The 13355-nt window shown below is 47.2% G+C and overlaps 1 protein-coding gene across 1 annotated transcript in view; it reads right to left on the bottom strand.

Moving 5' to 3' along the window:
* Positions 1–211: 211 nt before the first annotated feature.
* Positions 212–13355, bottom strand: part of med24 (mediator complex subunit 24) — a 34197-nt gene continuing 21053 nt past the window's right edge. The window contains exons 22-27 of the mRNA XM_062532513.1: positions 11906–12087; positions 10608–10701; positions 10245–10344; positions 5508–5588; positions 4023–4171; positions 212–3196 (exon numbers count right to left, since the gene is read on the bottom strand). Of these exons, the coding sequence (XP_062388497.1) occupies positions 3080–3196; positions 4023–4171; positions 5508–5588; positions 10245–10344; positions 10608–10701; positions 11906–12087 (723 nt within the window). The 3' untranslated portion in view covers positions 212–3079. The remainder of the gene's footprint in view (positions 3197–4022; positions 4172–5507; positions 5589–10244; positions 10345–10607; positions 10702–11905; positions 12088–13355) is intronic.

Below are 13355 nucleotides of genomic sequence, written 5' to 3'. Positions count from 1 at the left end.
AAGTGACACAATGATGTGAAGATTGAACAGGTAGTTTCAAGAATTTCAAGTCTGATCTGAGAAATGTACCAAAGCGACTGAGAAAAACTGTAACGTTGCACATGGCTTCTGTGGAGCCATCTATTCGGACTAGTCCGTCATCTGAGACAATCACATAAAACCGAGAATTATCATAAATATGTCTACATAAACTCACAACAGACTGCAGAGACATTATGACCATTTATTTATTTTTTAAAAAACGATACATTTAAAAAAGCCAATTCCATACAGAAATATGGTCTATGCTACCAGAAGTCATGGACAATAACGTTAAGAAAGGAAAGGTGAAGTCACGCTATTTATACAGCACATTGGCTACACAAAGCGCTTAACAGACAAGAAACCCAAAATAACTACTATTGTGTCATCAGAGTGGTGGGTAAATAACTCAATTCTCACTCCATTTGCTCATCAGGGTGTGGAAGCTTGTTGCTCTATGTCCCAACACACTCACACAGACACTCACTCTCACACACTCACACAGACACTCTCTCTCACATACACACACACACACACAAACACACACACACAGTTCTCTCATCAGGAGTGGTGGCTTGTGGCTTGTTGCTTTAGATCGCAGCTGTTATTGGAAGTCTGTACCAAACACCAACGGGCCAGGATATTAATCACTAACCCAAAACACACACACACACTCACACACACACACACACACACACACACACACACACACACACACACACACACACACACACACACACACACACACACACACACACACACACACACACACACACACACACACAGTTTCTCCATGGCGAGCGGTTGCAGCCGTGTGCTGCATGTGTCATGGCTGCGGCGCTTTGCGTTGCACAAGTGCAGAAGCTATGGGCTCATCAGTGAGTGTCTATTTCCTCCCAGGCTAAAATTAGAACACCGGAGGCCTCGCGCGCAGGAAGCACCAATGTGATGACTGGATGGCACCTCCAGACCGGGTTTACCTTCCCACACTCGAGGAGACGGCGGGTCAACAGAACCTGGCCCAGTATAGGCCCAGTATAGGCCCAGTTGCGGCCCAAACCGCATGGCATCTGCACCTGCATGAACCCGATGACACCAGGATGCACCTGCAGCTCAACCCAATGATGTGCTGAGCTAGCACACACACACACGCACACACGCACGCACGCACGCACGCACGCACGCACGCACGCACGCACGCACGCACGCACAAAACACGTTCACATACACACCTGCACCCTCCACACACATGCATGCATTCACTAACTCACAGACACATGCAAACACAAACACACACACGCACACACACTCAGGAGATAACTTGGCAAATCACGATAACACTTCAGGATCAGGGGCTGAGCTGACCAGTGAAGTCCACAGACGTTCCAATCGGCACCTCTCACCAAAAGAGCCCTTTGTGAGGCGCTCCTCAAAGAACAGAGAATGGGGGAGTTGGCTTTGTGTTGACATGGCAACAGCATTCCAGTCACTGTGGAAACTGTAAACAAGGATCAGAACAGAGAGACGGTCTCCATGGAAACCTGGTGGGGAGTGAAACAAAATTGAAGTGCAGGGGAGAGTGGTGGAGAGCAATGTGCTACTGCAAAAGGCACCTGCTAGGATCGCTGCACCAGAGGTGCATGTGTGTGTGTGTGTGTGTGTGTGTGCGCGTGTGTGTGTGTGCAGGGGAGAGTGGTGGAGAGCAATGTGCTGCTGCAAAAGGCACCTGCTAGGATCACTGCACTAGGGGTGTGTGTATGTGTGTGTGTGTGGAGGGGGGGGGGGGGGGGGCACTGGTGTTCAGAGAAGATGGCCACCATCACACTGATACATCACACTGGTCCTGGAGTAATGGGAGCAAGAAATATGCTGAGTCAGCGTGAGGCTGGTAGAGGACACTGGTTCTTCCGTGGGGGAGCGAGGAAATATGCTGAGTCAGCGTGAGGCTGGTAGAGGATACTGGTTCTTCCGTGGGGGGAGCGAGGAAATCCGCTGAGTCAGCGTGAGGCTGGTAGAGGATACTGGTTCTTCCGTGGGGGGGAGCGAGGAAATATGTTGAGTCAGCGTGAGGCTGGTAGAGGATACTGGTTCTTCCGTGGGGGGGAGCGAGGAAATATGCTGAGTCAGCGTGAGGCTGGAGAGCTCCGTGCCATGTCATGTGACGAGTGCGTGGCGTAGCCATGCTTGATCTCCGGGGCGCCGCAGGAAAGGGCACAGCTCAATGATACGCTTTGTCTGTCGCCGTCTCCTCCACACACACAACGTGTGTGTGTGTGTGTGTGTGTGTGTGTGTGTGTGTGCTGCAGGCTGCACTGCGGCGGAGGATCACAAAGGGTCCTTTTTTTTTCAGGAGGAGGGAATGAGTGGTGGAGCCAGAGGCAAAGACCAGACAACGTGTGCGTGTGTGTGTGTGTGTGTGTGGATGGATGGATGGATGACACATCTTGAGTTAAAAGATGTGCGTGTTTGTGATACCAAGTTTGTGTGTGTGTGTGTGTGTGTGTGGGGGGGGGGGGGGGTTAGGGTTAGGGTTAGGGCACTGACGTGTAGTTAACGAGAAGTGTAGGAGTATATGGGTGTGTGAGTATCTATTTGTGAGTGTTTGCACGCATCTGTTTGTGTGTGTGTGTGTGTGTGTGGGTGAGGGGGTGTGGGGGTGAAATGAAGCAATCTGTGTTTTTACTGGGCCAATATTCTGGTGTGTCTATGTTCTGACGTGTAGCTACAACAAGTGTAGGAGTGTATGTGTGTGTGTGTGTGTACATTTGCGTGTGTGTTGGTGCGTGTGTGTGTGTGTGTGAAGCAATCTGTGTTTTTACTGGGCCAATATTCTGGTGTGTCTATGTTCTGACGTGTAGCTACAACAAGTGTAGGAGTGTATGTGTGTGTGTGTGTGTGTACATTTGCGTGTGCGTTGGTGCGTGTGTGTGTGTGTGTGTGTGTGAGAGGGAGAGTGTGTGTGTGTGTGTGTGTCTGTGTGTGTGCGTGTGCGTGTGTGAGTGAGAGAGAGTGTGTGTGTGTGTGTGTGTGTGCGTGTGTGTGTGAGTGTGTGAAGGTCCTACAGTGCAGAGATGGCCTTGGCGGCTACTCTGCGGCCCAGGGGAAGGGTGAGGTCGGAGATGGACAAGACCACTTTGGGCTTCGCCAGGGCGGGCAGCTTCACCAGCTCAGACACCTGGGACAGAAGAAACACATACGTGTGTTAGCGAGAGAGCGTGTGCGCACACACACACACAGACACACATGCTCATACATATGCGCACGCACGCACGCACGCACGCACGCACGCACGCACGCACGCACGCACAAATAAACATACATTTAAAAAGTAAGCTTTCTGTTGTCAACAGTGAAAGGATCTGGGGCCCTGTTCATTCTTAAGCGTGTACACTGAAAAGCTCTGCACAAACCATACTGTATGTTTCCCTCTCCACCCCCCTCTCTCTCTCTCCAGCTCGCCATCCATCCCTCTTTCTCTCTCTCCACCCCCCTCTCTCTCCCTCCATCTCTCTATCTCTCTTTCTTTCTAAATCCCCCCCTCTCTCTCCATCTCTCCATCCCTCTTTCTCTCTCTACATGATGAAGAGCATGGACTGGAGGCTTCCTTGGATCTCTCTCTATCACTCTCTTTATCGCTCTCCATCCCTCTACCTTCCCTCTCTTCTCCCCCACTCCTCCCTCTCTCTCTCACTGTCTCTTTTCTCCCCCTCCACTCTCTCTCTCCCCCCTCCTCACTCTCTCCCTCTTTCTCTCCCTCTCTCTCAAATTCAAATTCCAAAATGCTTTATTGGCATCTCTCTCCCTCTCTCTCTCTCCCCGTCTCTCCCCCTCTCTCTCTCTATCCCTCTCTCTCTCACCATAATAATAATAATAATAATAATAATTATAAAAGAACATCAGGACACCCTCACACACACACACAGACACAGACATAGACACAGACACAGACACAGACACAGACACAGACACAGACACAGACACACACACACACACACACACACCATGGTGAAGGGCATGAACTGCAGGATGCTGCCGCGGCTGCCCTGCTCCAGGCACTGCACACACTCCTCCATGAAGCTCTGCACAAACTGGGTGTGTGGGCCCGCCGTCTTGCACGCCAGCAGCGACGACACCAGCAGGAACAGGTTGGCTGCACACACACACACATACAGATACAGAGAGAGAGAGAGAGAGAGAGAGAGAGAGAGAGAGAGAGAGCAATGGGGAAAGAGAGAGATAGAGAGAGAGAGAGCAAAGCAGAAAGAGAGAGAGAGAGGGGACGAGAGAGAGAGAGATAGAGCAAAGGAGAAAGACACAGAGAGAGGGGACGAGAGAGAGAGATAGAGCAAAGGAGAAAGAGAGAGAGAGAGAGAGAGAGGGGACAAGAGAGGGAGAGAGAGAGAGAGGACGAGAGAGACAGAGAGAGAGATGGACACAGAGACAGCGAAAGAGAAAAACAGAAAAAGAGAAAAAGAGAGAGAGCGAGAGCAAGAGCAAGAGAGAGAGATAATCAATATTCCGTTCAATACTGATCGGCCTACCAATCCTGAAAGGGGTAGATAAAACAGAGTCAATCAAGACAATTTCATTTCATTTAGCAAGCCATCAATGGCCCATGTTTTTCTGCCCATGGGTTATTGTTATCCATTCTCCGTGTAGATGTGTGTGGACTAATAGACCAGAGCTGTGTTTAAATATTAGCATAGCCTACTCTGGCCCGTGGCCCGCCGTCTACTGACCATGGCCCGCGGCCAAAGGCACTTGCTGACCCCTACCCTACCCTACCCTGTGCAGCTTAATGTTTCCAGGCAAGAAAGAAGAGCTTCAAGTGGAGTTTGAGGGTGTCCCCCCCCCCGAGAACATTTTGGAAATTGTAATTGTTTTGAGCATTTGGCTAGAATACGGTTTTGCAGTTTCAGATAGAAAATGTTTGTTGTTCTGTTCTGTTGTTTGGATATTACAAAACACAATCCAGCTACGTTTAGTCCGCCATGCACCAATCAGTAGCCTTCTTATTGCTCCCATGCACCAATCAGTAGCCTCCTTATTGCTCCCGTGCACCAATCAGTAGCCTCCTTATTGCTCCCATGCACCAATCAGTAGCCTCCTTATTGCTCCCATGCACCAATCAGTATTGCTCCCATGCTGATACGGCACAGTACTAGCACTGAGGATAGAATCAGATCAGGGAACTATCGTCATCTCCCAACTATAAGGCGCAGCTTATACATGGGTTTTGCTACATTTCTTCAGCTATGAGTTTAATGCACAGGGGTAATTTGGTATTAATATTTTTAATATTTTTTGGTTTCTTTTAACTTGCACAGAACACTGTCCTGTGGCTTATGCACCATGTGGCTAATACATAGGAAATTACTGATATTTTTTAGCCTGATCAGTACTTTCATCTATTCAATGCATCAGTGAACTCTATCAAGCTGAGAAGAGATGATGTCTTTGCTCGCCACACACACACTCACACTCACCCAGTACTCGGTTGAGGGGGTCTCTCATGTTGACGGCGTGCAGCTGGGAGGCCGACAGAGAGCTGCTCATGGTCCGATCACCTGGAAAAGGTCAAAGGTCAAAGGTCAGTGATGAGAGAGGTTTGTCAGCCTAAAGTTTCCCAACATGCAATGCAACAGAGGATATGGTCACACACACACACACACCAGGCGGCAGGCGGTGAAGAGAACATTGCTATGCAGCGACAGCGCTGAGGTCAGCCGTGGCCCCCTGGTCAGTGCAGGGCAGAGTGGGAGATAAAACAGAGTGATGATACTCCCATACAGTAATTTCCCGCATATAAGCCGCATTGTGTATAAGCCGCAGGATAGTGTTTTATGCAAGTTAAAAGAAACAAAACCATATTAATACCATATTAACTGCCCCCCTGTATTAACCTCATAGAGGAAGACATTTAGCAAAATCAATGCATAAGCCGCGGCTAATAGTCTGGAAATTACGGTAGACCTCCATAGGAAAAAATGGCAGCGCTTTTTCCAGGCCACTTGCGCGTTGTGGGAGTTTTGGAACTTCAAACAGCCAATCTATTGGTCTGTAGTCAATGCGTTCATTGATATAACTTTTGATCGTGTGGCGGCGACATCAAAGAGTGTCTCAACTCTCTCTTTCTGTGGCTCTGGTGCAGAGGTAGGCAACATGCAGCCCTTTAGCTCCTCTCTACCGGCTCCCTGGCTTCCTTTAAACACGGAAGTTAGAACATATTTCTAATATGCTCATGTAGTCGTTAAACTTCAAGCTGTCCCAATACATTAACAGTTAGTGGAAATACTGCACTGGGCATTCGTAAACCTCAATACCTCAAATACGAGAAAGTGAATGTTCGGTTCCCAGACCTCGTCTCATTGAGATGTGGTGGTGTTAGCGAGGCTAATCACGCTCATGGAACTCAACCACAATCACCCCTAGTGACGAGACGACAGATGTGTGATCCCGAACCCAGACAGAATCACCCCTAGTGACGACAGATGTGTGCTCCCGAACCCAGACAGGTGCACTCCCTCAGTAACAACATTTACTGTAATTCAGCCAAATCCAGCCGTCTAAAAGCCAGACACTGGGCTTCACTTTCACTTTCACAACGTGATTCACTCATTTCCCGTATTGATGATGACATGACACGATGACCATCCACACCGCAAGAGTGTGTCTGGCTGGATGGTGAGCTCTGTTCCATTTCTCTGGAAGGCTGACTGATAGTGGGATAATAGTGACAGATAAATCATCACAGGATGTCCTGGATCTGGCAAAAAGAGAGAGAGAGAGAGAGAGAGAGAGAGAGAGAGAGAGAGAGATGTGGGAGGAGAGATGGAGAGAGACTGTAGGAAAGAGAGGAATGGAGAGAGTATGAGAGAGAAAAAGAGAGAGAGGTAGAGAGATGGTGAAAGAGAGAGAATTTAGGAAAGAGAGGAGTAGAGAGAGAGAGGAGAGACAGAGAGAGGCGGGGGAAGAGATGGTGAGAGAGGAGAGAGGAGTGGAGAGAGAGAGTAGACACAGAGAAAGAGAGAGGCAGGGGGAAGAGATGGTGAGAGAGGAGAGAGGAGTGGAGAGAGAGAGTAGACACAGAGAAAGAGAGAGGCGGGGGAAGAGATGGTGAGAGAGGAGAGAGGAGTGGAGAGAGAGAGTAGAGACAGAGAAAGAGAAAGGCGGGGGAAGAGATGGTGAGAGAGGAGAGAGGAGTGGAGAGAGAGAGTAGAGACAGAGAAAGAGAAAGGCGGGGGGAAGAGATGGTGAGAGAGGAGAGAGGAGTGGAGAGAGAGAGTAGAGACAGAGAAAGAGAAAGGCGGGGGAAGAGATGGTGAGAGAGGAGAGAGGAGTGGAGAGAGAGAGTAGAGACAGAGAAAGAGAAAGGCGGGGGAAGAGATGGTGAGAGTGAGGGTGAGGGTGACTGGCGGTTACTGGGTGAAATGATGACCATCCATGACCACGCCGCAAGAGTGTGTCCATTTCTCTGGAAGGCTGACTAACCTCACACAACTGTTCTTAAATAAATATAACATCTCTGACATAACCTTAATATCCCTGAATATAGCTCACAAAAACAATAAAGCAGCCTACATTATGCAATGGCATGATGAGGTCCGATCCAACAAAAAACTGGACAGCTATAGTAAATTAAATAGAGAATACGAACTAGCTAAGTATTTAACAACATTGAAGCAACCTCAAATAAATTGCCTCACAAGATATAGATTAGGTGATCATAAACTCCAAATAGAGATAGGTCGCCACACAAAATCTTGGCAAGAAAGACATCAACGCCTATGCAGGTATTGTGAGATGAAGGAGGTTGAGGATGAAACTCACTTTCTGCAGAGATGTCCCATTTATCAATCAATCAGAGACAACTTCTTTTCAAAATGTATCCAACATGATTCACAATTTCTGTCTCTAGATGCCAATTCTAAAATGAAAATTCTCTTAGGAGAAGACATAAAAACAGTTGAGCTAGCAGCACAGTACATGTATAAATGCCACAAATTAAGATTAGAAAGTACATTCGCAAATGGACAATGAACAGATCCTCTCGCCTGCTCTCATCACATCCAATTTCATTTTTCTATTACTATCTCAAGTATTTACTTATTTTTTTATTTGATGAAATGTTTAATATTATATTTCCTTTCTTTCCCCTCTAGACCTGCTTATTTTTCACTATTAACAAAAACGTTTTTTTTTTATCATTTTTTTTTAATTTATTTTTTTTATTATTATTATTTATTTTGATTATTTCATTTTATTTATTTATCTACTGTCACTTTCATGTTTTAAAGTTCACTGATTATTGTTATAATATGCTTTGACAACACAAGTGCTCTTGTCATGTCAATAAAGCTTTTTGAATTTGAATTTGAATTTGACTGAGAGTGAGATAACCGTGAGAGCTAGATCATCACAGGATATCTTGGATCTGTCAAAAGAAGTCTAGACTCAGATTTCTCCAGAACTGCTCAACAACACGGGACTCCACAGACCAGCCAACAAATCACACCCTGCAATAATATCATTCCCCATCTCAAATAAGTGATTACAAGCATTTTTTTACCTTATTACAAACAGCATGCACACACTTGAGCTAATCGTTTGAATGGCTGCAGCCCGTCCCAAAGTATCTTGAGAATTTGACTTATTCTTGAATTTCCCCTTGGGAATCAATAAAGCATCTATCTATCTATCTATCTATCTATCTATCTATCTATCTATCTATCTATCTATCTATTCTGGGATAGATGACCTGCAGTAGTGAGTTGATGGCGCTTATAGGAAACAAGCCCATATGTTTTGTTCCCGTATGCCACAGTAATTTCACAGTTGAACTGCAGACTTGGCTGAGTCCTCCACACTGCGGTTAGGTCTCCCCTACTCTATCAATACTCCATCGACAGCGCGTTTACACTTTAAACAGCGCTGAGTAAGGCAACAGTAGTCAGTTGATGCCATTTCCCGTAGACGAGCCTTCCTGTGTGAGGAGGAAAAACAGTTATTCTTCCCGCGCTACTATGATGAACGTTCTGGTGCGTCAGCGGGAGAGGACTAACCGTAACGTGAGAAGCAGGTGAGAGTTCACCGGAGCGAGTGGAGCGGAGCCAACACAGATGTTAAATCTTCCGATTTGTCATCTTATCTTAATGTGCCAACATAGGAGACTTGCGTTCTGACGTTCTGCCACGTCTTGGTCAGAGTCTTCCTGTGTGTGATGAGACACAAGAGCAGCCTGGCGCCTGCCGTAACTGTAACGGTCTTCCCCATAACTCGTGATTCACCAGGAATAAATATGCACCAAGAGCCCATAAAAGCAAATACTGTAGCTGTCTATCAAATCGGTCTGGGTACAACCATGACTCATATCCCAAAGGAGAGACTCAGATCCCCTCACACTAGATTCGACAGAAGCGTCCCGTGCGCACGCCACTCCCACCAGGGCGGAAACACCAGCATGTCACCTCCTGGGACTCCAAAAAAGGGGAGGGGCTATCGGGGGGGGTGGGGGGGGGGCTATCAGCCTGCAGGTGTCAGCTGTTGTGAGATGCTGGAGGATGATATGGAGATTGATAGATTACTCTTTAGGTCACACAGGCACACACACACACACACACATTCTGCAACATCCTGCAGTTCCAGGCCTTGATTATGCTAGGTTGAATCCAGTTCAATGCCGTTGTATATTTTCCCGATAACGCACGGCTGAGATCACATTCGTTCTTTATTAATGTGCTTAGAATGCAGAACGGTTAACAAGGTATAAAGCACTACAGTTGCTGAGCACCATCATTTCACCAAGGCCTAGGTACCAAACAAAAATCAAAAATACATTCAAACTAGCCTTACGCCTTGATGCACAGTACACGTCGGTGCCAATGGAAGACACACACACACTCCAACGATATAAAGTATAATGCATGCCAAAGGTGTGTGTGTGTGTGTGTGTGTGTGTGTGTGTGTGCATACAAATGGATGCTAATGCATGTTCTGCTGGGAGAGTTCTCGGAATGGAATTAAGCTGTGCAGGATCTCAAGAGAGTTACGTTGGAATTCGACCACTCTTGCTTTAATCAGTTCTTCACTCTTTCATTCGCTCATCCATCCATGCATTCGTTTGTTCGTTCATTCATTCATTCTTTCATTCATTCATTTGCTCATTTATCCATCCATCAATTCCTTCACTCATGACGTGTTCTCTCTGAAAGGGGCGGGGTTACCTGGGCTAGACAGCATTGCCGGCTCATCTTCATTGGAGCTCAGTAGACGCATCAGTTTAGAGGGCTGTGTGTCGTCCAATGGGAACAGGCTGTTGTAGTCCTGGGGCGGGTCAGAGAAAGTATGCCATCAAATCAATAAAGTATCTATCTATCTATCTATCTATCTAAATCAGATTCAGTGCACAAAAGTTTGTGTGGCTATAGTGTGTGTGTGTGTGTAGGTGTGTGGTGTGGGCGTGTGTGGGCATGTGTGGGTATGGTTATCTCTGTTTGTGTGTGTGTGTGTGTGTGTGTGTGTGTGTGTGGGCACATGGTTACCTTTATGTGTTTGTGCATTTGTGTGTGTGTGTGTGTGTGTGTTACCTCAATGTCCTCTCGCTGTCTCTTGCGCTGGCGAGCGGAGGCTTGGCCTTTGTGGTGGGAAGAGTAGGCGCTGAGGGCACACCACACCGACAACCTACACACACACACACACACACACACAGCCAGCCACACACACACACACACACACACACACACACACACACACACACACACACACACACACACACACACACACACACACACACACACACACACACACACACACACACACACACACACACACACACACACAGAGGGGCAGAGAAGGCCATTAGAGAAGATCAGATGGACAGACAGCAAACACTGACCAGAAATGGAGGAATCTGAAACAGTGACAGAGATCAGCACATGATCACTCCATCGGCATGTTGCAGGTTTAGTTTTGCCTGAGGTATGTGTGTGTGTGTGTGTGTGTGTGTGTGTGTGTGTGTGTGTGTGTGTGTGTGTGTGTGTGTGTGATATATGTGTGCTAGAGAGTGTCAGTCTGTCATGCTAAAAATGTGTATAGTCCTTTCACTTGGCTATCCATGCACACAGGCACAGGCATGCCATGCACACACACATTCTAATATTCAAATCAGGTCTCTTTCCCAACTCAACTTCAAGCCCAGACTCTGCAGCTTGGTTCTGAACACACACACACACACACACGCACGCAATCACACACACTCTAATATTCAAATCAGGTCCCTTTCCCAACTCAACTTCAAGCCCAGACTCTGCAGCTTGGTTCTGAATACACACACACACACACACACACACTTATGTTCTAATCGTTTTCCTTTCCAACTTCGCGTCTAACCAGAATCTGCAGCCTGGTCCTGCATGCACACTGCGCTCCCATCAGGGTCTGTAGCGTAGCTGTAGCTTAGCTGAAGCGTAGCTGTAGCATGCGCCAAAGAGAGAGAGAGAGAGAGAGAGAGAGAGAGAGAGAGAGAGAGAGAGAGAGAGAGAGAGAGAGAGAGAGAGAGAGAGAGGCAGTGGGAGAGATGGTGAGAGTGAGGGTGAGGTTGACAGGCGGATACTTGGCCCTTGGCGGGGGCCAGGCAGAGAGGTAAACTAATAGTCGGCTACTTGTGTGTGTGTGTGTGTGTGTGTGTGTGTGTGTGTGTGTGTGTGTGTGTGTGTGTGTGTGTGTGTGTGTGTGTGTGTGTGTGTGTGTGTGTGTGGTTGTGGGAGTGAGGGTGAGGTTGACGGGCGGTTATTTGGTGAGGGCCAGGTAGAGAGGTACACTAATTGTCGGTTACTTGTGTGTGTGTGTGTGTGTGTGTGTGTGTGTGAGGTTGACGGGCGGTTACTTGGCGAGGGCTTTGCCGGGCGGGTCGGCGAGGCTGTGCCAGTGGGCGGGGTCGGTGAGGAGGTTGGGCAGGATGGTGCCCAGCAGGGTCAGGGTGATCTGCTGAGAGTCCAGACAGAAGATGGCATAGAGCAGCTCCACCACCCGCAGTGCCCACTCCTTACGCGTCTCCTTCAACAGCTCCTACACACACACACACACACACACACACACACACACACACACACACACACACACACACACACACACACACACACACACACACACACACACACACACAGGTGAGTCCAGACAGAAGATGGCATACAGCAGCTCCACCACACGCAGTGCCCACTCCTACAGCAGCTCCTACACACACACACACACACACACAGAGTCACACACACACACACACACACAGGCACGCACGCGCACACACCAAAACACACACACACACAGGGGCACGCACACACGCACACACACACAGGCGCACGCACACACACACAGGCGCGCGCACACACACACACACACACACACACACACACACACACAGGTGAGTACAGACCGTAAACACTGCATAGAGCAGTGACAGCGGAATCTCTCCATGGGAAGTTAAGAGGGGTTATTTTGGGAATATTCCATGTTCATGATACATTCATGGAAATAAAGTATGAGAATTCATGGAAATGTACAAGAATTCAACTAGAAATATAATTAAACTGAGAGTTTTGGGCAATACTTACAAAGTGCTTCATATACAAACATGAATATAAAAATTTTTGCTTTATAATAAGCAATATGATTTAGTTTGTATTTTTACTGAGCTTGTCTGCCTATGGTCTACAGCCGTGCTAAGCTAACCATCAGCATTGTCTATTGTTTCCCAGGCTTTTTTTTTTTTTTACTAGCGGCTTAAGTTGGCCAACGGCAGAAGTGAACGCTAACTGAAGTTGACTTGTTACAAAAAACATGACCAGGTTATCAACAGCCAACAACAACAAGCCCACAACTGGGAAACTCTGTTGCCAAACTTCCCTCAGTTTCCCACCAGTTATTCCCTCATTCCCTCACGTTCACAACGTTTTCACTGAGAAAAATGCCTTTCTCATGCGCATGAACGCACCATAGGTTTCCTATTGGTCTAGTAGCTATATGCTGATTACTGCGTGCAAGTGATTGACGTATGTGCAAGGAAGAAAATCAACTGAATCTGCGTTAAATTGAATTTGAATTCTTGAATTTCCCCTTGGGGATCAATAAAGTATTTATCTAACTATCTATCTTAAATCAGATTGCTTTAATTAATATTATGCTGCAAGATGTTTTTTTTTTAAAACTTCGATATTGCAAATTTCCAGTTCATTCCTATTAATTCCTAGCCTGGGTGTTCCTATCCTGCCTTGCGCGGTGATTTCATGAATGGATCTGGGCATTTATTCAAATACCAGAAAATGATCGTCTGGTTGCCAGAC

This window comes from Sardina pilchardus, chromosome 3 (genome assembly GCF_963854185.1).
Source record: "Sardina pilchardus chromosome 3, fSarPil1.1, whole genome shotgun sequence".
In the NCBI taxonomy this organism is placed as follows: Eukaryota; Metazoa; Chordata; class Actinopteri; order Clupeiformes; family Clupeidae; genus Sardina; species Sardina pilchardus.
The sequence above is the reverse complement of the archived record's forward strand: the minus strand, read 5'-3'. Positions and strand labels throughout refer to the sequence as shown.